Below are 23,796 nucleotides of genomic sequence, written 5' to 3' on the forward strand. Positions count from 1 at the left end.
CGAGTTGGGGGAGAGGGGGATTGGAGAGAGGGGGGCAGGAGGGAGAGGGAGATTGGAGAGGGGGGCAGGAGAGAGAGGGGGGTTGGAGAGAGGGGGGAAGGAGGGAGAGGGGGGTTGGAGAGAGGGGGGCAGGAGGGAGAGGGGGGTTGGAGAGAGGGGGGCAGGAGGGTAGAGGTGGGGGAGCGCAACCTGGAGAGAGTCCAGCCGTGAGGAGTTAGCGGAAAGTCTGTGAGAGATGGGAGGGAGAGGAGGGAGGGAGGTTGTGTTGGGGAGAAAGGGGTGTAGGGGAGAGGGGAGGGAGCGAACACGACGAGTGGAGGACGCACGCAGAGAGCTGCACAAAGAGGCTGAGTGGCGGTGAGCTGGGGAGAGGAAGGGGGTCGAAGGAGACGGCGAGAGATCTGGGAGCTCGGTTGGGAGAGGGGGGAGAGTCGGGAACGTCGGCTGGGAGGGAGGGGAGAGGCGGTAGAGAGCCGGGACCGGGTGGAGGTGGAGGGGGGGAGAGCTGGGAGGGAAGGGGAGAGCGAAGAGAGAGTCGGGAGAGCTGGGAGAGGGAGCGGACGGGAGCAGGGACCCCTCTCCCCGAGCCGCAACTGCGTGGCCATGCCTCCCTCGCTCCACGCGATCCTCCTCCTGCTGCTGATCCCCCTCCTGCTGCTCCCATCGGGCTCGCGGACCCAGTGGCAGGGGGCTCAAGGGGATCAGGGGGGTCAAGGGGCGGAGGGGGGTCAAGGGGATCAGAGGGGTCAAGGGGCGGAGGGGGGTCAAGGGGCGGAGGGGGAGCCCTTGGTGCTGGTGGCTGTGATCGCGAGGAACGCGGCGCACAGCCTGCCCTACTGCCTGGGCGCGCTGGAGAGGCAGACGTACCCCCCGCGGAGACTCGCCTTCTGGTACACGGCGTGTACACACACACACAGTCGTACACACACACGTGTGTACACAGTCGTACACACACACGCGTGTACACACACACGCGTGTACACACACACGCGTGTACACACACACAGTCGTACACACACACAGTCGTACACACACACAGTCGTACACACACACGTGTACACACACACGTGTACACACACACACGCGTGTACACGCGCGCACACACACACACGCGTACACACACAGTCGTACACACACACGCGTACACACACACGTACACACACACGTACACACACACACGTACACACACAGTCGTACACACACACACATACGCGTACACACACAGTCGTACGCACACACGCGTACACGCATGTAAGTGTTCACGCTTGTGCAAAGACAAAGATCCACCCGTGTAGCCTGTAACGGACTGTTGGGCTCAGTGCTGTTAGCGAGTAGCAGCACTTACAACGGGGTGGGTTGCCAACACCACGCCCGGCCGCCTTTGTCTTCCCAGTGGTGATGTTTACGCACCGCACCGGGTACTCATTTACCTAGGGCACGCATAGTCGGTAGCCAGGGGGGATACTGGACGTGGTGTGCCGGGCAGATACACACGGTGGGACGCACTGTCGTCATTGCGTGTCAATGCGTGTGTCGTGTGGGGAGCGGTGGCGCAGCGGTTAGCACGCTGCGCTACGAATCCGCCGACCCGAGTTCCATTCCGGAATATCTGCTAGCAGTCCTGGGCCTCGCCTAGGTCGACTCGGCCTTAAACTAGTAACCCGGTGCGGTGTGTAAACATCGTCACGAGGGAGACAAAGGCGGCCGGGCGTGGTGCTGGCCGCGCCGGCCTTCATGAGCGCTTCTCGCTAGAAGCACTTTGCCCCCTACAGTCTGTTCGGGCTGTAAGCGGGTGGGGTGGGGGTCTTCGTGTGTCTGTGTGTGGCGGTGTGAGTCGCTGCACGGATTCCCATGTCGGAATGTGGTCGTGGATGTGGGGCGAGTTCACGCGTGGGTGTCTGTGCCTGCAGCTGTGCGCGGTGTACGTGAGCGTCTGTATGTCTGTATGAATGTTTCCATGTAGAGTCTTTGGCACAATTGGTGAGCGCGCTGCGCTCGGAACCCGGCGATCCGAGTTCGATTCACGCTCACGGCTGAATATTGGAACCGGGCTTGGGCCTCCCCCTAGGTCTACTTGGCCCTAAATGAGTAGCTGGGCCAATGGGGCCGTGGGTCTGGCCACAGACCCCCTCGTACACCATGCAGGCCTTAAGCACTTTCCTCTGACAGCCCCAACAGTATGTTGATGTTTGTATGGGGCACCTTTTGCACAGTGGGCATTCTTAAACGAGTAACTGGTGCGGTGTGTAAGCATTCGAACTGGGGAGACAAATTTAATTTGGAGCTTTCGTGACTGCAGGAATTACTCTTTGGTTCTTTTGGTAAAGTCACGTATAAAGAGAAAATAATAAATTAAATACAAGTACTAGAAAATAATCAATGAAATGCTTGTATTTTATTTATTTCTCTTTATACGTGACTTTACTGCGGAGACAAAGGCGGCCGGGCCTGGTGTTTTCCACACCACCCCCACGTGTGCCTTGCCAACCTTCATAGGTGCGACTCGCTAACAGCCCTTGCCCCAACAGTCTGTTAAAGGCTATACGGGGGATCTTTGTCTTTATCGTTAGTGTTTGGTTGTGTGCATGAGTGTGTTTGTTGGGCTCGCCACGTTGCACGCGTGGTCACGTGGTCTTGTCCATGGCATCGCAACTTAGAACACTAAATACATGAATCACGATGATTATGAATAATTATATTATCATGCTTATTCCGAGATTGTTTGTGATAATTAAGTTGAATATGGTGATTATCATGGTCATAGCGATGTTGATAATGGTTGGAGATGATGATTGTGAACTTTTGATGTTGTTGGTGATGATGAATTTGATGGTATCGGTGAGCATTTTTATTATTTTGATCGTGATGCTGATGACGATAATGATCAGGTTCATCTTCTTGGTTCTTTCGGTAAAGTCACGTAGAAGGGAAATAATAAAATAATAAAAATAAAACATTAAATAATGCTCAGAATAATTTTATTATGTTTTCTCAGAATTATTTTATTATGTTTTATTTATATTCTTTTATTATTTCCCTTCTACGTGACTTTACCGAAAGAACCAAGAAGATGAATCCCTGCAGTCACGAAAGCTTTAAATCGAAATTTAATGATCAGGTTTCCGTGCCACCGAGGGTCACATACACACACCCCGTATATCGCATGTGCCATATCTACATGTCCCCGTGTCCCCCGTGTCTCCGTGTCCCACGTCCCCCTTGTCCCCTCGTCCCCCGTGTCTCCGTGTCCCCCTTGTCCCCTTGTCCGCGTGTCCCCACTCCAGGCTGTCCACAGACCACAATGAGGACGACACGAGCCGCGTGGTGCGGGAGTGGGCGGAGGGGGCACGGAGCGTCTACAGCAGCGTGGAGGTACACGTGGACGACACGGACAGGTGAGACAACGCCGAGTCTCCGCCGGTCTCCCTACCTGTGCATACAGACAGGTGTATGTGTGTGAGTGTGTCTATCTAGGTCGACTCAGCCTCAAATGAGTACCTGGTGCGGTGTGTAAACATCGTCACTGGGGAGACAAAGGTGGCCGGGCGTGGTGTTGGCCACCCACCCCCTCGTGCGCCACAGTGCCAGCCTTCATCGGTGCTCGCCAATGGCACTTACCCTATCAGTCTGTTAAGGGGCCGTCCATAAATGACGTCACGCACCTGGGGGGGGGGTCAGACATTTGTGACGATGTGTGACGAGGGAGGGGGAGGGGTTTGAGAAATGTGACGTCACATCAAAATGCTCAACTTTAAATAAACATAGACAACACGTTCCACTTAATTACATAGACTTTTTAATAAATGTTTTATAATACAACATCCGAGTGCAGCGCCACATTAAATACGCACTACAATGACAATAGTTTAAAGTGATTTAAAGCATGTTTAATTTTTTGGGGGGGCAGAGCTTTGTGACCTCATATTTGAGGGGGGGGGGGTCTGACTTTTTCTGACGCCGTGTGACAAAGTTCAAAGTTCATTTATTAGGTGTTGCCCTGTGAGCCATTCGGCTCTTGAATCAGGTGCAACCGCAACAAACAGAAAACAAAAACATGAACAAGAAAACATCTTAAAGTGACTATGTGCAAACAGAAAATCCAAGAAAAGACAGCAAAATATTGCAGAAAAATCACTGTTACACCAACACTGTGCAAAAATCCCAGTGGGATGCAAGTCAAACAACAACAACCACAAGACAACTTAGATTAAGGCCATCAGTCTAACTCCGTACTACAACAAACAAACATGGCCAAACCAAAAAACTTTTCGAAAATCAGAGGGGGGAGGGGGGGGTCAAAAATCGTCCAAAATCGCGTGACGTCATTTAAGGACGGCCCCCTTGTCTGTGTGTGTGGTACAGCGCCTACCCCGGCGAGAAGGGCTGCAAGCACTGGCCACGTGATCGCTTCCAGCGCGTGCTCAGCCTGCGCCAGGAGGCGCTCGACTCGGCCAGGAGCCTGGGAGCAGACTTCGTGTTCGTGAGTGTGACGCACGCACACCTACAAAGACACAGACCCCCCGTGTAGCCTCAGCAGACTGTTGGCGCGAAGTGCTGTTCGCGAGCACCTATGAAGGCCGGCACGGCACGAGAGTAGGAGGGTGGACAGCACCACGCCCGGCCGCGTGGTGCTGGGTGCATGCACCTGAGACACAGCCTCGGCTCCCCCTCCTGCTCCCATTCATCCCCCTGCCCCGCCCCCCGTCCCCCCCTGGTCCTCCTCCGCCCCCCCCCCCCCGGTAGCTGGTGGATGCGGACGTGGTGCTGTGGAACCCCTCCACGCTGGGGGTCCTGGTGGGGGAGCGGCGGGCCGTGGTGGGGCCCATGCTGACGTCACGCACCGCCTACTCCAACTACTGGAGCGGCATCACCGACAAGGTGAGCGCCAACGTTGCCAACGTCGACATCGTCGTCGTCGACATCATCATCATTTCCAACGTCGTCATCATTAACATCATAATCGTCAACATTATCCTCAACAGCATCGTCATCATTTCCAACGTCGTCATCATAAACATCGTCATCAACATCATCGTCATCATCATCGCCGTCGTCGTCATCACCATCAGCGGCTGGAGCCCAGACTGGAACTCGGACGGGAACCCGGGCTGTCAGTGGTACGAGCTCCGTGGCTCCGACCTGCGAGCCCCCCACTGCACCCACCGTAGCCTCACCCCAGCCCCCCACTCTCCGTGCCCCCCCGCCCCCCCCCTTCCAGGGCTACTACCGCCGCACGGCCGAGTACCTGCAGCTGCGGGAGCGGCGGCGCCGCGGTTGTCACCGCGTGCCGATGCTGCACTCGGCGCTGCTCCTGCACGTGGGAGAGGCTGACGCGGGGGCGCTGGCGTTCCACCCGCCCCCCCCGGACTACAGCTGGCCCTACGATGACGTCATCGTGTTCGCTCACTCGTGCATGCGCGCAGGTGGGCGGGGGGGAGGGGGTTCTTCGTACTTCAGAGTTCCTGATTCTCTGCTCACAATCATGATGGTGGGCTGGCCCGGGTAAAGCTGCGTGGCCAGAAGTCAGAGCCATTCCCTGTTCACCTTGGGGTGCGACAGGGATGTCCTCTGGCTTCCACATTAGTTAACATCATCTTTGACCACGTAGTTTGAGAAGCTTTCCATGGCTGTACCAGAGGAATTTGCATCTGGTACAGATACAACGGGAGGCTGATTGATGCCCGGGTGCGGTCGAGGGGTGGCTCCCTATTGGTCAACCACGTTATGTATGCCGATGATTTGGTAATTGCTGCTCACTCAGAGGAGGAGTTGGAGGCGTTGTTGCTGAACCTGGAGAGTGCCACTAAGAGGTGGGGCCTTACCATCAGTCCCACCAAAACTAAGCACCTGCCTGGGTATTTTGTGCCATCAAACACTCCACCCCCTCAGCTCACCATTGGTGATGGAGCAGTTGTGGAGAGAGTGGAGAGTTTTCCATACCTGGGCAGTGTGCTCATGACCAGCTCCGGTTTGACAGCAGAGGTCTCACTCTGAATCAGTCAAGCGGCATTATCTTTTCATTGGCTGTGCAATGCTGTGTGCAAGCTACCTGGTCTGTTGCTTCGAACAAAGATTTGGATCTTCTCGGCCACAGTAATGCCCTCCCTTCTCTACGCTTGTGAAACGTGGACCTCTCTGGTGGAACATCTCCACCAGTTAGAAACCTTCAAACTGGCCTGCCTATGATCCATCCTGGGTTTAACCAGGCTGGATTGTGTGAGGAGCTCACATTCTTTAAAGATTTGGACACAGTCCCATTAGTGAGCTCTTCCGGCAGGCAAGGCTGTTAGCTGGGCCATGTAGACCGCATGCTCAGCCAACTCATGTCCAAGCAGCTTCTGTTTGGCCACATAGAGGAGGCTAAACGGGCACGGCACGGGTTGGAGAAGAGATCGACTGATGCGGTATGGGAGGACGTGGAGCTGACTGAACTTGGTACCAGCAGTATCAAGATCGGCCTCTGTGGAGGAGGCTTGTTAAGGACTCTACTGGGCAGTTGGAGGCAGTCGCCCTCCAACATCAACTGAGGGCAGAGGACCGATGCTCACAACAACGAGTTGAGTGTCGGGCGGATAAAGTTCAGCAAGTTGGTACAGTAGGAGGTACAGCTGGTGCATCTACCAGTCATCTCAGTCAGCTAACCCATGGCACCTGGGTCTGTCCCGAGACCTCCTGTCAGTGAGCCTTCGACACTTCACGTGGCCTCAAAGTGCACCTGGCTTGGCAGAGGCGCCATAGTAACGTCACTATCAATTAGTGATGAATGGCGGGTCTTGGTATATGTCCACGTGTCCATAATACAGTTTTTTTTGGATTAGATCGCGTAAATATATAATCGTGTCGTTAAACAAATGTACAAAAAAATTCCATGCGTGTGTTTGTGTATAGGTAGGTACTCGCTAACAGAACTTACCCCAACAGTCTGTTAAGGCTATATGGGGGATCTTTGTCTTGATATAATTATCTGTGTGTATCTGTGTGTGCGGTGAGCGGTGGCCAACACCGGCGACGAATATCTGAACCGGTCCCGGGCCTCCGCTAGGTCGACTCGGCCTCAAACGAGTACGTGACAAGGGCGGCCGGGCGTTGGTTGCTGGCCACCCTGCCCCCCCCTGCGTGCGCCGTGGCTGCCTTCGCAGGCGCTGCCCGCTAACTGCACTTGCCCCGACAGCCTGCGCGAAGCTACCCGGGGGCCCTTTGTCTTTGCAGGCGTGGCCATGCACGTGTGTAACTCGGAGGAGTACGGCCACGTCCCCGTGCCTCTCAAGCCCTCGCAGGGAATGCAGGAGGAGAGGGCCTCTTTCCAGCACCTGCTGCTGGAGATCATGGGTACGAGCTTCCCCTCGTCGCCACCAGACCTCACCGTGCGCGTGCGCGGAGCGGAACGTCGGACACCGCGCCCTAGCGGCACGCGGAACGGCCCCGGAACGCGTGCCGAGAGCCACGCAGCAGCAGCGGGCAACTCGGCACGTGCAGCAACTCTGACTGTGACTGTGTGCGTGACTGTGACTGTGTGCGTGACTGGCTGTGCGTGAACGTGTACGTGCCTGTATATGTGACTGTGTGCGTCACAGTCGATCAGCCACCGCCCACTCCGTCTCCCTTCATCTCCATGCCGCCCAAGCACGCGGACAAGATGGGATTTGATGAGGTGAGGAACACGGCCACACGAGCACATGGACACAAGCACACGGACACACCGACACCCGCGTGCCAGTGTGTGTGTGTGTACCTGCGTGCCCGTGTGTGTACCCACGTGTGTGTGTGTGTGTACCTGCGTGCCCGTGTGTGTGTGTACCCACGTGTGTGCGTGTGTGTACCCACGCGTGCGTGTGTGTACCCACGCGTGCGTGTGTGTGTACCTGTGTAGGTGTTCCTGATTAACCTCCGGCGTCGTCCCGAGCGCCGTGCCCGCATGCTGCACTCGCTGGGCGAGCTCCAGATCGACGCCAGCGTCGTCGACGGCGTGGACGGAGCGTGGGTCGCCCCCCCCTCTCTCCCCCCCCCCCCCTCTCTCTCCCCCCCCCTCTCTCTCCCCCCCCCCCTCTCTCCCCCCCCCCCCTCTCTCCCCCCCCCCTCTCTCTCTCCCCCCCTCTCTCTCCCCCCCCTCTCTCTCCTCCCCCCCCCCTCTCTCCCCTTAACCCTGGGGGCGGGGGGAGTTACGTGAGTGAGAAACGGAGGAAAAGATGATGGATGAGTGAGTGACTGAGGTAGGGAGATTCGTGAGTTGGTGGATGATATGTGTGAGCGTACGCTATGTGTGAATGTACGCCGTGTGCGTGTGCACGCTTTATATGTGTGTGTATGCTGTGTGTGTATGCCGCCTGCTGTGTGTGTGCGAGCAGCACGCTGAGCGACGAGGCGCTGCGGGCCATGGGGGTGGCGATGCTGCCCGGCTACTGGGAGCCGTACTCCGGCCGGCGGCTGCTGACGCGCGGCGAGATCGGCTGCTTCCTGAGCCACCACCACGTGTGGGAGCAGGTGACCCCACGCGTGACCCCACGCGTGACCCCACGCGTGACCCCACGCATGACCCCACACGTGACCCCACGGGAGCCTCAACCCTTGCGCTGGTACCCTCACGCCAGCCTTAGCCCTGACTCCGTGGTGTGTGTGTCACCCCATAGCGTCGTGTCTAACGTGCGTGCCGTCTCTACCCCTGTCCCCCCCCCTCTCACCCCCCGTGCCCGCCCCCCTCCCCCCACCCAGGTGGTGTCCCGGGGCCTGAGCTCCGTGCTGCTCTTTGAGGACGACTGCCGCTTCGAGCAGAACTTCCGCCGCCGCTTGGAGCTCACGATGGCTGAGGTGTCGGCGCAGGGGCTGCAGTGGGACCTCATGTGCGTGGTCACCTGAGCCCCCCCAACACCGCCGCTCCACGGTCATCGGCATCATCATCGTCGTCGTCGTCGTCATATGCATTACCAGCACTTGCCCCGCCAGTCTGCTAAAGGCTACGCAGGTGACCTCTGTCTTTGTCTGTGCCCCACCCCCTCCCGTTCACGGCTGGCGGCCGCAGTTACGTGGGGCGCAAGCGCATGCAGGTGGAGCGCCCCGAGGCGGCGGTGCCGGGCGTGCGGGCCCTGGTGGTGCCCGACTACTCCTACTGGACGCTGAGCTACGCGCTGTCGCTGCGCGGCGCACAGAAGCTGCTGCTGGCGCAGCCCCTCAGCCGCATGGTGCCCGTGGACGAGTTCCTGCCCGTCATGTACGACAAGCACCCCACGTGAGTGACTCGGCTACCCGTCACGTGGTACAAACACCCCACGTGAGTGACTCGGCTACCCGTCACGTGGTACAAACACCCCACGTGAGTGACTCGCCTACCGCGTCTCCGTCTGTACTACCCGTGTGCCCCCCCCCCCACTGCGCGTGCCCCCCAGGAGGGAGTACTGCGCCCCGTTCTCCCCGCGCGACCTGCTCGCCTTCTCGCTGGAGCCGCTGCTCGTCTTCCCGTCGCACTACGCGGGCCAGGCGCTCTACGTGAGCGACACCGAAGCCTCCGCGCTCTGGGGCGACGGCGGCGACGGTGACCAGGCGGGGTCGCTGGGGTCGCTGGGGTCGCTGGCGGAGGGGGCCCGGGGCTCCAAGGGGGCCCGGGGTGCGAGGGGGTCGGGCGTCGTGGGGGTCGCCGCCTCCCGGGACGAGCTCTAGCGGAGCGGCCGCGACGACGCTCGACGAGGGGCGTTCTTGGCCTGCTCTTCCACCGGAGCGCGCGGACGTTGTCACGGACCTGTGGATCGCAGACGAACCGCGGTGGATATTGTCTGCGCTGCTGCTGCTGGGTGGGCAGAGGAGGTTGGGGGGGGGGACAGGGGGTGAGCAGAATGGGGGGGGGGGGGGAGAATTTAATAATCTCGCCCACCACCTTTCAACTGCCACGCCAAGAGATGGAATCAAACCGTTGACCTCTGGGGGGTGGTGGCCCCAGCTGCGCTGCTACTTCTGACCACTGCACCGCACGGCGTCGTCGTTGTCCCAGCTTATTGTAGCGCGCACAGCCTCAGCTGCGCCCGCCCGGGTCCGTGACCCGGCACACCACGTCCAGTATACCGCTGTTCGCCGCAGCCGGATGCTGGCGGTGGCTGTGCTCCAGAACTGTGGAGGCAGTAGTAAGGGTTGGTGGATCACCCACAAGTCCTGTGAAACTCCCTTCTTACCCTGGATGGGTGTCAACGAGGAGCCCGTATCCTGGCTCTGCCAAGAGAAGGCGGTCCAGCAAAGTGTGGACTCCATCCGCTCCATCTGCATGGGGATCGTGTGTGTTGTCGCCCCCTCACACGAGTGGGTTTCATCGGACGATAGCTCCTTACGACCACAGAGCTCAGTGGGCAATCGTTGGTAGCGCCGGCGGCTGCTCACCGCCGCGCGGCTCCTCACCGCCGCGTGGCTGCTGCTGCTGCTACTGTTGCTGCTGCCTTCCCACTCCTCGTCTGTGGTTCATCCTCCTGGCGCCTCCCGAGTCGCACCCGTGGCTGCCCCCCGTGGCGGCCCCCCCCCCCCCCGTGGCCGCCCCGCCAGGCAACCGTTGTTTAATTGTCCGCCGCGTGTGGTGAATGTTTCGCGGTGAGAAACGAGATCACGCGTTGGCGCCCATTGCCGAATTAAAGTCGCCGTCGTGCGGAGCCGCGGCCCGACCCGACTCGACCCCGTCCTGGAATTCGCTTTCATTTCTCTGGCGTCCGATTGGTCGTAGCGAGTGCGCGTGCGTGAACAGGGGTCAAGGACAGTCATCTTTCTCAAAAACCTTCAGCTGTATGCATGTTGAACTTCTTCTGCACCGTACGTAGCCAACCACGCGAATTGGTGGGGCAAGGTTGTCGTCAGCTCAACGTCGCCGTGCGTGGAGCCGCAGGAAAGCCTCGAGTCTCAAGAGCCTCTTTTCAGGAGGGTCCTGCCAAGTTCTCGCAGTAGGGAGGGGGTGATCTTGCTGCTGCTATGCAGGGGTCACACGTCGAGTGACTTGCAGGGGATCTTTCAGCAGTGACTGGGGTGTTTTTGACCGGCACAGGTTTTACGCTGTGCGCGGATGGGCGGGTAACTTTTAGCGACGGAAGTCAAAACGGAGAGCCCGGAGGAAACCCATGCAGCAGAACAGGGGGAGAGAACATACAAACTGCGCACACAGACTGTTGGGGCAAGTGCCGTTAGCGAACGGCACTTCTGTGGGCCGGAATGGGACACGGCGTGGGTGGATGACCAGCAGCGCAAAGTGGCCTTTCACTTTCACGGTGGAGGCCCAGGACCAGTTGAGATATTCGCCAGCTATTGGAATTGTGATCGCGAATCGAACTCTAGTCACAGGGTTCATAGCGCTGTGCGTTGACCGCAGTGCCACCGCTCACTCATCGCACGCACACACACACACAGACACTGGTCGGCCAAAATTGCGTGGAGATTTATTCGCGTAAACTGGGGCCTCGTTACAGTTCGGGCATTCACATGATATAGGAGACCGTGTAACGTTGTGCGGGTGTGTGTGCGGGTGTGTGTACGTGTAGAGCATGCGCGGGTGTGTAAACCTGTGGTGTGTTGACGCACACACTCACACACAACCCCTTGTGTTAGTCCACCCACACCGACACACACACACAGGTCCCCCATGTAGCCTCTACAGACTGTTGGGGCAAGCGATGTTAATGAGCGACTTATTGAGGCCGACACGGCACAGGAGGGGGGGTATTGTGGCCAGCATTATACACGGCCGCCTTTGTCTCCCCCAGTGCTGACGTTTGCACGCTGCACCAGGCACTCGTTTAAGGCCGAGTCGACCTAGGGGGGGTAAAGCCTTGAGCTGGGTGCAAATGTCACTCGCTGACCTTTGCCAGCTGTGGTCCGGGAATTGAACTCGGTTCGCTCATATAGTAGTGCAGTGCGCTAACCGGTGCGCCACCGCTCCCCAACACACTGACACGCACGGAAACGCTCGGACAAATTCATACCGTCTCACACACGTGGAGCGTTTGAATTAAAAGAGATTGCAGATCATACAAAGTCACATGCAGACTCACACGGACACGAGCAGATACACACACTCACCCAGACATGTGCGCACACACACACAAATCCAGAGTCACACACATACACATTTAACTATGGAATGATGAGAATTCACTTTGTGACACAGACAGACACCCAATACAGGGACACACGGGAGCACGGACACACACCCTACACACCGACACTTGCACTCCGTTACAGCCACAGACAACTCCCCTCGGAGACAGCCACTCGCTCAACACACCCTCTCCGTCCTCTCATCATCACTCCCGCCCCCTCCACCCCCTCACCCCACCATGGCTCCATCCCCTCCATCACTCGCCCATCACTCCCATCCTCTCCCCACCCACATCACGGCCATCGATACTCCTCTCCCCATTCACGGGCATCCTCCTCGCATCACCCCAGCACCTCCCCCCTCATCCTCACATCCCCCCCCACCCACACACCGCCGCATTACTCGAACGCGGCGATGAGCACCATCATGGCGACGCCGGTGAGCATGGCGACGAGCTGTTGGGCGGACTGCGCGAGGGGCGCGGCTCGGCCCAGCAGCTCGGGCAGGATGGAGACGGTGGCGATGTAGATGAAGCCGCCCGCAGTGAAGGGCAGCACCCACGCCGAGGCCGCCTCGCCAGCCCCTTCCGCCAGCAGCGAGCACGCCGTGCCCGCCAGGGCGCCCACCGCCGTCAACAGCTGCAGCCACATGGCCTGCGTAGGGGTGCGGTGGGGGGGGACATGTCATCGTCGTCAACTTCGTCATCGTTGTTATAACCGTGGTTATCGTCATCTCCGTCGTCAGCAGCAGCATCATAATCGTTGTGATCGTTATCATCATCAGTTTAACACGTAGTCGGCTTTTGCGGTCGATATCATTAATAATAAAGGTTGTTGGGTTAGATTGCACAAGTATAAATGTGTCATAAACCTCCACCACCCGACACAGCCAATTAGTAAGGGATTTGTCACGTAAACAAAACCTACTGCTATTATGGCAAATCGCCCAGTGATGCTGGATGTAATTACCAGCGAAACGTTATTGAACTCAAATTGTAAACGTTGTAGATTTACTCTTCAACATCAGTGGGCTGAAGTAGTCAGTAATTGGCGTTTTGTTTACGTGAAATCCTCTGCTATTGGCTGTGTCGGGTGGTGGAGGGTTACGACACATTTATACTTACGGGATCTAACCTAAAAACCTTTGTTATTTATGTCATCATCATCGTCGTCCCGGACTTGCTTCCTGGAGCCCACCATCACTCGCACACTCGTGCAAAGACAAAGGTCCCCCCCCTCCCCATATAACCTTAACACACTGGTGGGGCAAGTGCTGTTCGCGAGCAGCAGAACCTATGAAGGCCTGCACGGCACAGGAGGGGTTGCGTGGCCAGGACCACGCCCGGCCGCCTTTGTCTCCCCAGAGGCGATGTTTACTACACACCGCACCACGCAGTCGACCTAGGGGAGGCCCAGGACCTGCTCAACCCCCCCCCCCGTCCCTCCCCACCCCTCCCACCTGTCTCTTGGTGCAGCCCGACTGCAGGAGGATGGCGAAGTCGCCGATCTCGTGGGGGATCTCGTGCAGCAGGATGGTGAGCGTCGTCACCACGCCCACGTTGGGCCCCACCAGGAAGGAGGCCCCGATCGCCAGGCCGTCCGTGAAGTTGTGCGTCACGTCCGCTGCCAGGTTCAGGTAGCCCGACACCTGCAGCTCTCCTGGAGACGCGGGCGAGACACGGGGGACAAGGTTCAAGTAGCTGGACAGGTGTGGTTCTCCTTACACGCACGCGGACACATTGGGAAACACGCGCGGACACACACGCAGACACACACGGGGGGACACACGGGGGGACACACGGGGGGACACACGGGGGGACACACGGGGGGACACACGGGGGGACACACGGGGGGACACACGGGGGGACACACGGGGGGACACACGGGGGGACACACGGGGGGACACACGGGGGGACACACGGGGGGACACACGGGGGGGACACACGGGGGGACACAGGGACACACGGACACACACGCAGACACACGGGGACTCGGCGAAATTATGACCCTGGAAGACATTAAAAAACAGGTACACGGGGAAACGTGGGGAACTGATGACACAGACATGTGGTCACGGAGTCAGAACCACAAGGACACCGACACACAGGGACACGGAGACACACGCGTCACTCACGTTTGGGCTCCTCCTCCCTCTTCTCAGCCCCTCCCTCCTGCCCCCCCCCCTGGCCCCCGTCTGCAGGAGCCACTTCCCCCTCCTGGGGGCTGGCTGGATCCGGGCGTCTCCTCCGCACCCCCTCCACCTCCCCCTCCACCACCTCCTTCCTCTCCACCACCTCCTCCCCCTCCACCACCTCCTTCCCCTCCACCACCTCCCCCTCTCCGTCCCCTTTCCCTTTATCCGATTTCTTCGCTCCCTTCTCTCGTTTCTCGCCTGCGCGCCGCACGCACAAAGACAAAGGTCCCCTGTGTAGCCCGCGCAGGCTGTTGGGGCAAGTGCTGTCAGCGAGTAACACGGCACACGACGACGTGGGAGGGTGTCCAGCACCACTCCAAGGCCACATACCTTTGTCTCCCCCAGTGCTGATGTTTACACGCCGGAACATTTACTCATTTAAGGCTGAGTCGATCTAGGGGCAGGCCCTGGACCGGTTCAGACAGTCGCCACCGATGTGGACTATTGGACATCTGTGAAAAAGAGCTTCATAGCTCATCGGATTCCTCCAGTATCAATAAATGTTCTCATTCTGACCGTGAGAGGGAATCGAGTTCGGGTCGCCGGGTTTGTAGCGCACCGTGCTAACGACTGCGCCACCACTTCCCAACTTACACTCAGACGCACACACACGCACACGCACACACACGCACACATGCACACAAGCACACACACGCACGCACACGCGCACACACGCACACACACGCACGCACACGTGTGGATCCGTGATCTCACACTTCGTCCGTGACTATGCTTTGCAAAGACGATGACAGTGAACACGCCTATGCCGTAGCTATACCCGTGTCTGTGACTATAAGCACCGTGACTGCTCTCCCGTGACTGACAGTGACTCACCGTGACTGTGACCATGACAGACAGGGACTCACCGTGAGCGTGGCCGTGACTGTGGCCGTGTCCATGGCTCCCTTTGATGTGTCTCACGAACATCTCCACGGAGAGGAACACGATGATTCCGCACAGAACCCAGAGGCCCACGGACATGAGGTGCGAGCCAGGGCCTGCAAACAAAGACAATGACCCCCCCCCACCCGTGTAGCCTTAACAGACTGTTGGGGCAAGTGCTGTTAGCGATTAGCACCTATGAAGGCCGGCACGGCGCACGAAGGGGTGGGTGGCCAACACCACGCTCGCCCGGCCGCCTTTGTTTCCCCAGTGGCGATGTTTACACACCGCACCAGGTAATTATTTGAGGCCGAGTCGACTTAGGGGAGGCTCAGCATCAATTCAGATAACCGTCACTGGTGTTGGCCGTGAGTGGGAATCCAACTCAGGTTGCCGGGTTCGTAGCGCAGTGCGCTCACCACTGCGTCACCGCTTCCCGCACACACAAGACAAAGACACACACGGACAACAACGGCAACAACAACAGACGCCATTCGCCATTAAGTGGTGCCTGGCCAGGTGCACTTTGAGGCCACGTGAAGCGTCGAAGCCTCGCTGACAGGAGGTCACGGAACAGACCCAGGTGCCATGGGTTGACCGACTTGAGATACATATCCACAAAAAAGCACAAAGCCACAGACACACGTAGGCACGCAGAGATGTATACACACACAGTATGAAAAGTAAGAAGAGGTTTTACCCTGGCTGGAATTAAAACAGTTGTTAAGATGTTCAAACGCCAAACAGAAACCTGTTGCTAGGAATCAAGTCTGCATTAACCACACGTACTTGTGGTGAACATGGAAACAAACATCCTCTGACATCCCCGTTAACCCCTTATCAGTGCCTACCTTACTACAGATCAATTCAGAGCTTATTGGTCACGCCGTGCCCTTATAAATCTCAACGATCATCCTGCAAAGTCCCATATGGACCTGAAAACTCAATTTCCTTGCACAAGAATATGGGTAAACCGAATAGGTTGACACGTATGCTCTGATAATATATGCACTGCCTTTGAAACCGATTGGCCTACATTATCAGAAGCATGTTTGTTTGTGTGTTCGCCACAAGTACGGGTGGTCAATGCAGTGACTCGATTCCTTGCAAAAGGTTTCTGTTTGGTGTTTGAACATCTTAACAGCTCCTATTTCATTGCCGGAAAGGGTAAAACCAATTCTTATTTTTCATACTTCGATAATGGAAAAACAGGTCACGTGAGATATAATCACACCACGGGTGGCACAGTCGGGTTTTTTTACAATCGGGTTTAATTGTCTTTTTATATTAAACCCGATCATCTGAGATTGGGAGAAATCCGGTGTAATTGGTTCTAATTGCAGAACCGCACTTCGCCAACTTCTCAACGATGGGCTTCGTCCATTCCAAGCGAAGGAACTCACTGGCGCCACGATTGTGGAGGAGAAGCTCGTGTTCATCACGACCAACCTGCCCGCCACATTCTACGACTACCCCGTGCCCGACGGCCCCCCCGAGTACGATAGCAGCACTGACGAGGAAGCAGCCTAAGCCTTGGATCAGAGTTTCGTATTCATTAAACCAGGTTTTAATTCCCCGAAATCGGGTTTGATTGTATTAAAGAAAAAACCCGATGCCTGCCACTGGAAAAATCGAGTTTTTTCCGCGCATGACACACACACACAGTCCGTGTTGTCTTACCGTGGCTGTGTCCGTGTCCCTGGTTGTGCGTCTCGCCGTGTCCGTGTCCATGTCCGGACTCCGAGTGGTGAGAGTGCGGCTCTGAGATACACGGAGACACAACAAATTATATTCTTGGTTCTTTCGGTAAAGTCACGTAGAAGGGAAATAATAAAATAATAAAAATATAAAACAATTAAAAATTCTCACGACGTTTCCACTGCAACACAAGCAATCATCATCAGGTGTGAAATCCACAGCAAGAAAATGCTATGCAAAGACACGCCACGCAGAGACACGCCGTGTGGAGACACGCCACGCAGGGACACGCCGTGTGGAGACAGGCCACGCAGAGACACGCCACGCAGAGACACGCCACGCAGAGACACGCCACGCAGAGACACGCCACGCAGAGACATGCCGTGTGGAGACACGCCGTGTGGAGACACGCCACGCAGAGACACGCCGTGTGGAGACACGACACGCCGTGTGGAGACACGCCACGCAGAGACACGCCACGCAGAGATGCGCCGTGTGGAGACACGCCACGCAGAGACACGCCACACAGAGACACGCCACGCAGAGACACGCCACACAGAGACACGCCACGCAGAGACACGCCACACAGAGACACGCCACGCAGAGACACGCCGTGTGGAGACACGCCACGCAGAGACACGCCGTGTGGAGGCAGGCCAGTCGGGTGCCGCGGTCACCGATGGCGTGGGGGATGAGGTGGAGGAAGGCGTCTCCGAGGAGACCCCCCGAGGCGAAGCTGAGCAGCGTGTGCAGCAGCGAGGAGCGGCGCGCCGAGTCCGAGTCGAGCGGCACCAGGAAGAGTATGAGGAACGGCGCGGCGGAGATCAGCAGCGTGGCGCCCAGGGCCTGCGGGGACATGGTGAGACACGGGGACACGGTGAGACACGGGGACACGGTGAGACGGTGAGACACGGTGACAAGACACGGATACACACGACGGCATGGTGAGACACGGGGACATGGTAAGAGACACGGTGAGACACGGGGACATGGTGAGACACGGTGAGACACGGTGAGACACGGTGAGACACGGTGAGACACGGTGAGACACGGTGAGACACGGTGAGACACGGTGAGACACGGTGAGACACGGTGAGACACGGGGACAATGTAAGAGACATGGAAACACACGACGGCATGGTGAGACATGGGGACATGGCGAGACACCGGGACATGATGAGACACGGGGAGAGTGAGACACGGGTAGAAGACACGGAAACATATGGCGGCACGGTGAGACACGGGGACACGGTGAGACACGGAAACACGGTAAGACACGGAGACATGGGGAGAAGACACAGAAACACACGGCGGCATGGTGAGACATGGTGATACGTCACGTTGAGACACGGGGACACAGTGAGACACAGGGAGAAGACACGGAAACAAATGGCGGCACAGTGAGACACTGGGACACAGCGAGACACGGGGAGAAGACACGGAAACACGGCGGCACAGCGAGACACGGGGACACGGTGGGACACGGTGAGACACAGAGACACCGGGAGAAGACACAGCGGCACGGTGAGACACGGTAAGACACGGGGACACAGAGACACGGGGAGAAGACACGGCGGCACGGTGAGACACGGGGAGACACGGGGACAGCACAGAAGCGCCGGGGACTTGAAGTAAAAAAAGAGCAAGGCACACGTGGAGACGGGAGACACGTGGAGCTACGGAGGGACACCTGGAGGCACGGACTAATCTATACATATATATGAACTTCCTTCGCGCAATACGTAGCCAACCGTTCTAATCGGAGGCACACGAGGAGAGAGAGATACGTGGAAGGGGCACGTGGAGACGCTGAACACAGAGGGACACGTGGGGACACGGAGAGACACGTCAGCACTCCGGCTGCCATGGGGCGGATCAGCGGACACGGATAAAGACGGCGACTGCGCGTCGCGGATGTTACGGGTCGACTGAGACGACTGGTGGTTTGCACCACGTGTACTGCCCGCTGTGCCAGAGACAAAAGGTATCCCAACCGCCCCCCCCGTGTCGACTTCGACAGACTGTTGGGGCAAGTGCCTGGTTGGCTACGTGCGGTGCGCGAAGGATGTTCAACAAAGGAGTTCAACATACAGTCAAAGCGCTGTAAGGCTGGCTTGGTGTACGAGCGGGTTTGTGGCCTGACCCACTTGCCCCGGATTACTCATTTAGAGCTGAGTCGACCTAGAGGGAGGCTCAAGACCGGTTCAGATATTCAACGCTCAAGTTGGCTCACCCACTGCGCCACCGCTCACAGAAAATAAGACAAAGATCCCCTGAAGCAGTCGCTGTCAGCGAGCAGCACCTCTGAAGGCCGGCACGGCACACGAGGGGGGGGTAGGTGGCCAGCACCACGCCCGGCCACCTTTGTCTCCCCCCCAGTGGACGATGTTTTAACACACCGCACCGGGTACTCGTTCGAGGCCGAGTCGACCTAGGGGAGGCGCAGGAGACCGCGGTCCAAATATATTCGCCACCGGCGGCGGCGGAGTTGTTGGGAGGGTGATCGTGAGCGGGACTCGAATTTCGGGTCGCCGGGTTCGTCGCGCTAACCGCTGCGCCACCGCTCCACGCGACACGTGGAGGCACGGCAACACCGAGGCGCTCGCTCGCCACAACAACAACCACCGCCGTTCGCCCGCCACTAAGTGGCGGTGCCGCCTGCCACGGCGCTTGTGCCGCCTGCCACGGGGCTTGTGCCAGGCTCGGTGCGCTTTTGAGGCCTCGCTGCTGGCGGGAGGTCACGGGGCAGAACGCAGCCGGTGCCACGGGTTGAACCGACAGAGAGACGCGGCGACACGCACAGCGACAGCCCTCGCCTGCATCTACACAACAACAACGACCTCCATTCGCCACTAAGTGGCGGTGACGTCACCACGACGCTTGTGCCAGGCTATGTGCACCTTGAGGCTATCACGTGAAGTGTCGAACACCCACTGGCAGGAGGTCACGGGGCAGACCCAGCAGGTGCCACGGGTCGACTGACTGAGATGACCGAGATGAGTGGCTGATGCACCACCTATGCCCCCTACTGTGCCAGGCTAAGTGCACCACCTGTGCCCCCCCCTACTGTGCCAACTTGCTGTGCTTTATCCACCCGGCACTCTGCACGCATCCACACAGCGACAGGCCTCACCTGCATCCACACGGTCGCCGCGTCTCTCCTCTCCGGCCCGTGGAGCTCCACCTCCTCCTCCTCCCCCTGCTGCTGCTGCTGAGTCTTGGCCGTCTCGTAGTGCTTCTGGTGGTACTTATCGGCCGGGTTGGAGGGCCCGTGGCCGTGAGGGCAGCCTCCGCCGGGCCCGTGAGTGTGTCCGTGCCCGGCTTGTCCACCGTGAGTGTGCCCGGCTTGTCCACCGTGGGAGTGACCGTGCCCGGCTTGTCCACCGTGGGAGTGACCGTGCCCGGCTTGTCCACCGTGGGAGTGACCGTGGCCCTGGCCGCTCACGGTCGCGCACACGAGGCCCGCGAGCAGGGCGAGGCGCAGGAGGGCGAGGGGAGACATTGCGGGGGGCAGCAGGGCCTGCCGCTGGGAGCGAGCTGCTCTGGGTCTCTCTCTCTCTGGCTTTGGAGTCTCGCTCGCCTCTCTCCAAGGCCCCACCTCCCCACCTCTTACCGGATTCGCTCTGGTTCAGAATCTGGTTCCGTTTTCCGCCCTCGCGTGGTTCCCGCTTCTCACAAACTCGGGATCTTCGTTTCCCCGGCAACTCTGCCCGCCGGTGTTGTGGACGTGGGACCTCGGCGGGGTGGTGGTGTGTGTGGGGTTCCGCTCAACCGCGGTTCCGTTCCGCTCCGCGCTGTTCCCTCCCGTCGCTCCGGCCTCGTTGGGATCCGTCGCCTCGCGATGGGGCCGCCGTTTCGCTCTGCCCCGGATGATGTGATCTGCCCTTGCGTGCCCACTTCACCATCGCTCGGACACCGCTGCAGAATCGCACCCCCCTGGTTCCTCCCTCCTCCTTGGGTCTCGGCTCGGCTCTGGTTCCCTCGACTCCAGATCCGCGTCCCCTTTCGGGATTTTCATTCCGCCCCCCCCCCCAACTGCGGAACGACCCCCCCCCACACGCCGCCTCGCGATTGGCCCGCCGGCCCGAGAGACGTCGCGCGCGCCGCAGCCAATGGGAGCACAAGCTCGTGGGCCCCCCCGCCCCCCTCCCCCCCGCGTTGTGGGGGGGGAGCACGTGACGTGGCAGGTCGCGTCGCTCCAAGATGAGCGCGATGGCGTCACCGCAGCCGCAAAGCTTGCGTGATGACGGCATCACGCACGCGGCCGTGACGCACGGTTCGTTGACGTCATCGCGCTCTCTCCACAGCCGCCGTTAAGAGCGTGTTGACGTCATCCGCTCATTCAATTGTCAGTGCCGTGAACGCGTGGTGACGTCACCACACGTTCAATTGACTCGGGCTGTGGGTGACATATCACGCCCCTCCCCGCCCCATCATTGCAGCGCGGTGCGTGATGACGTCAACAACTCCCGTAATTCTTTAACGCGATGACGTCGCCACCGTGCGGCATTAATGAGGTGCGTGATGACGTCATGGTCACAGTGGCGGGAAAGCGATGCGGGGTGACGTCACCGCGCCACATCACGTGGGTGCTGCGGTGATGATGGTGGTAACCTCGCAAATTAGACCGGAGACTTGGGGCCGTCCATAAATGACGTCACGCACCTAGGGGGGGGGGGGGGTCAGACATTTGTGGCGATGTGTGACGAGGGGCGGGGGGGTGAGAAATGTGACGTCACATCAAAATGCGCTTTAAATAAATATAGACAACACGTTCCACTTCATTAAATATACTTTTTAATAAATGTTTTCTCCTACAACATCAGAGTGCAGCGGCACATTAAACACGCACTACAATGACAATAGTTTAAAGCGATTTGAAGCATGTTTTAATGAGGGGGGGGGGGGTAAAAAATCGTCCAAAATCGCGTGACGTCATTTATGGACGCCCCCTTGATTGATTTTTAGACATAATCTGCAATCTTAACTCACAACCAGCTCGAGTGTAGTGCAAGTACCAATGAGGTAACCGATGCAGTACATGTGTACGCACTGCGCGTTTTAATTTGTAATCTATGCAACATCATGGGCCAGTATAAAAGTATCAGAATAGGTTTTACCCTTTGTGACAATAAAACAGGAGGTGTCAAGATGTTAAGACACAAAGCTAAAACCTTTAGCAAGGAAGCATGTCTGCATTAACCACACACATACTTGTGGTGAACATGCAACAACAACAACAACAAACATGATCTGGTAGTATATGATGCATTGTATTTGACAGTGCATCATATACAAAGCTGTCTCTGGTCCATACCAGACACAGCTTTGTAGCTGCTCACCCCGAGCTCTCAATGTCTTGACGGTGGCGTTGTCTTTGTGCTGTTCGCCTTTTGGCGTCCTCTGGACTAACGCTGTTTGAGACGAGGCTCTAAAGAAAGCTGTCTCTAAATTTCGACTTAAAGCTTTCGTGACTGCAGGGATTCATATTATTGGATCTTTCGGGAAAGTCACGTAGAAAGGAAATAATAAAATAATACAAATTAAACAATAAGATTCTCACGACGTTTCGGACACAACACAAGCAGCCGTCCTCAGGTGAAGAAATAAAATAAAAAAGCCGTCTCTGGTGTGGACCAATCAGTTTCAAAGACAATGCCACATCATTCACTATCACAGCATGTGTGTGTTTTTCATGTTCACCACAATTATTTGTGGTTAATGTAGACATGATTCAGTTTGGTGTTTTAACATCTTGGCACAACTGTTTAATTGCTATAAAGGGTTTAACCTATTCTTATAATCTACGCAACTGTTGAGCCACTAGGAGGCAGTAGGGGTCCACTCAGCCTCAAACGTCAACACGAACACCTGCATCGATTTCCAAATGGGATACATTTAGAACTCGCGGGGTGCGCGTGAGTGGCGACTTTTGTCCACCACTCGGAACAGGGGCCGTGGGACAGATAACGTGGGACAGATGCATGCGGCGGAAAACGTGGGACAGATCATTGGGACAGATAACGTGGGACAGATGCATGGGACAAATAACGTGGGACAGATGCATGGGACAGATAACGTGGGACAGATGCATGGGACAGATATTGTGGGACAGATCCATGGGACAGATACCGTGGGACAGATGCATGGGACAAATAACGTGGGACAGATGCATGGGACAGATAACGTGGGACAGATGCATGGGACAGATAACGTGGGACAGATCAATGGGACAGATAACGTGGGACAGATGCATGGGACAGATAACGTGGGACAGATGCATGGGACAAATGACATGGGACAGATGCATGGGACAGATAACGTGGGATAGATCCATGAGACCGATTACGTGGGACAGATCCATGGGACAAAGCCATTGGACAAGGCCATGGGACATAACGTGGGACAGATCAATGGGACAGATAACGTGGGACAGATCAATGGGACAGATAACGTGGGACAGAGTCATGAGACAAATAACGTGGGACAGATCAATGGGACAGATAACGTGGGCTCACAAACACGTGAGAGGAGAAGGAGACATCGTCACAGCAGCGATGACGCCACTCCGCTTGCTACTCCTGACGCAATCATCTGCCCCATCAATCGCCTTAGTGTAAAAGTATCACACAAAGATAAATATCTATAGACGCACACAGGGATTTATAGATTCACACGGCCAATCCATAGACTCACGCAAAGATGTACAGATGTATACAGAGCAAGGCCGTAATTGTAAATAAATATTGGGGGACACACATCCCCCCCCCAATATTCAAATATGCTCAAAATGTCCCCCCCAATATATTGCTCTAAAATAGATTTATGTTTATATGATTCTGGTTATGGTTGTACTTTATTAATCCATAATCTCTGCCATTACGTACAATCAAGCAAGAACATGTAAAAAAAAAAATAAAACAGAGCAATGTAATACAATACACTATTATACATTATTGTAAAAAATA

General features: G+C 57.2%; 2 protein-coding genes across 2 annotated transcripts; one reads left to right on the plus strand and one right to left on the minus strand.

Annotated features, from left to right (window-relative positions):
• Window positions 1-500: 500 nt before the first annotated feature.
• On the plus strand, window positions 501-9,787 carry LOC144948376 (inactive glycosyltransferase 25 family member 3-like). Its single transcript, XM_078877802.1, has 12 exons — window positions 501-890; window positions 3,285-3,395; window positions 4,363-4,480; window positions 4,744-4,878; window positions 5,219-5,423; window positions 7,210-7,329; window positions 7,575-7,651; window positions 7,871-7,977; window positions 8,346-8,481; window positions 8,710-8,837; window positions 9,017-9,223; window positions 9,381-9,787. Exons 1-12 carry the CDS (start codon window positions 604-606, stop codon window positions 9,649-9,651), a joined length of 1,902 nt encoding a protein of 633 aa, XP_078733928.1. The 5' UTR covers window positions 501-603; the 3' UTR covers window positions 9,652-9,787.
• A 2,651-nt stretch (window positions 9,788-12,438) lies between these two features.
• Window positions 12,439-20,849, minus strand: SLC39A7 (solute carrier family 39 member 7). The gene is made up of 8 exons (XM_078877957.1): window positions 19,962-20,849; window positions 17,506-17,674; window positions 16,811-16,891; window positions 15,115-15,246; window positions 14,385-14,446; window positions 14,189-14,321; window positions 13,514-13,713; window positions 12,439-12,708 (listed from the first exon to the last, which is right to left on the minus strand). Exons 1-8 carry the CDS (start codon window positions 20,328-20,330, stop codon window positions 12,454-12,456), a joined length of 1,401 nt encoding a protein of 466 aa, XP_078734083.1. The 5' UTR covers window positions 20,331-20,849; the 3' UTR covers window positions 12,439-12,453.
• Between the last annotated feature and the right edge of the window lie 2,947 nt (window positions 20,850-23,796).

Source organism: Lampetra fluviatilis, chromosome 49, assembly GCF_964198595.1.
Source record: "Lampetra fluviatilis chromosome 49, kcLamFluv1.1, whole genome shotgun sequence".
NCBI lineage: Eukaryota > Metazoa > Chordata > Hyperoartia > Petromyzontiformes > Petromyzontidae > Lampetra > Lampetra fluviatilis.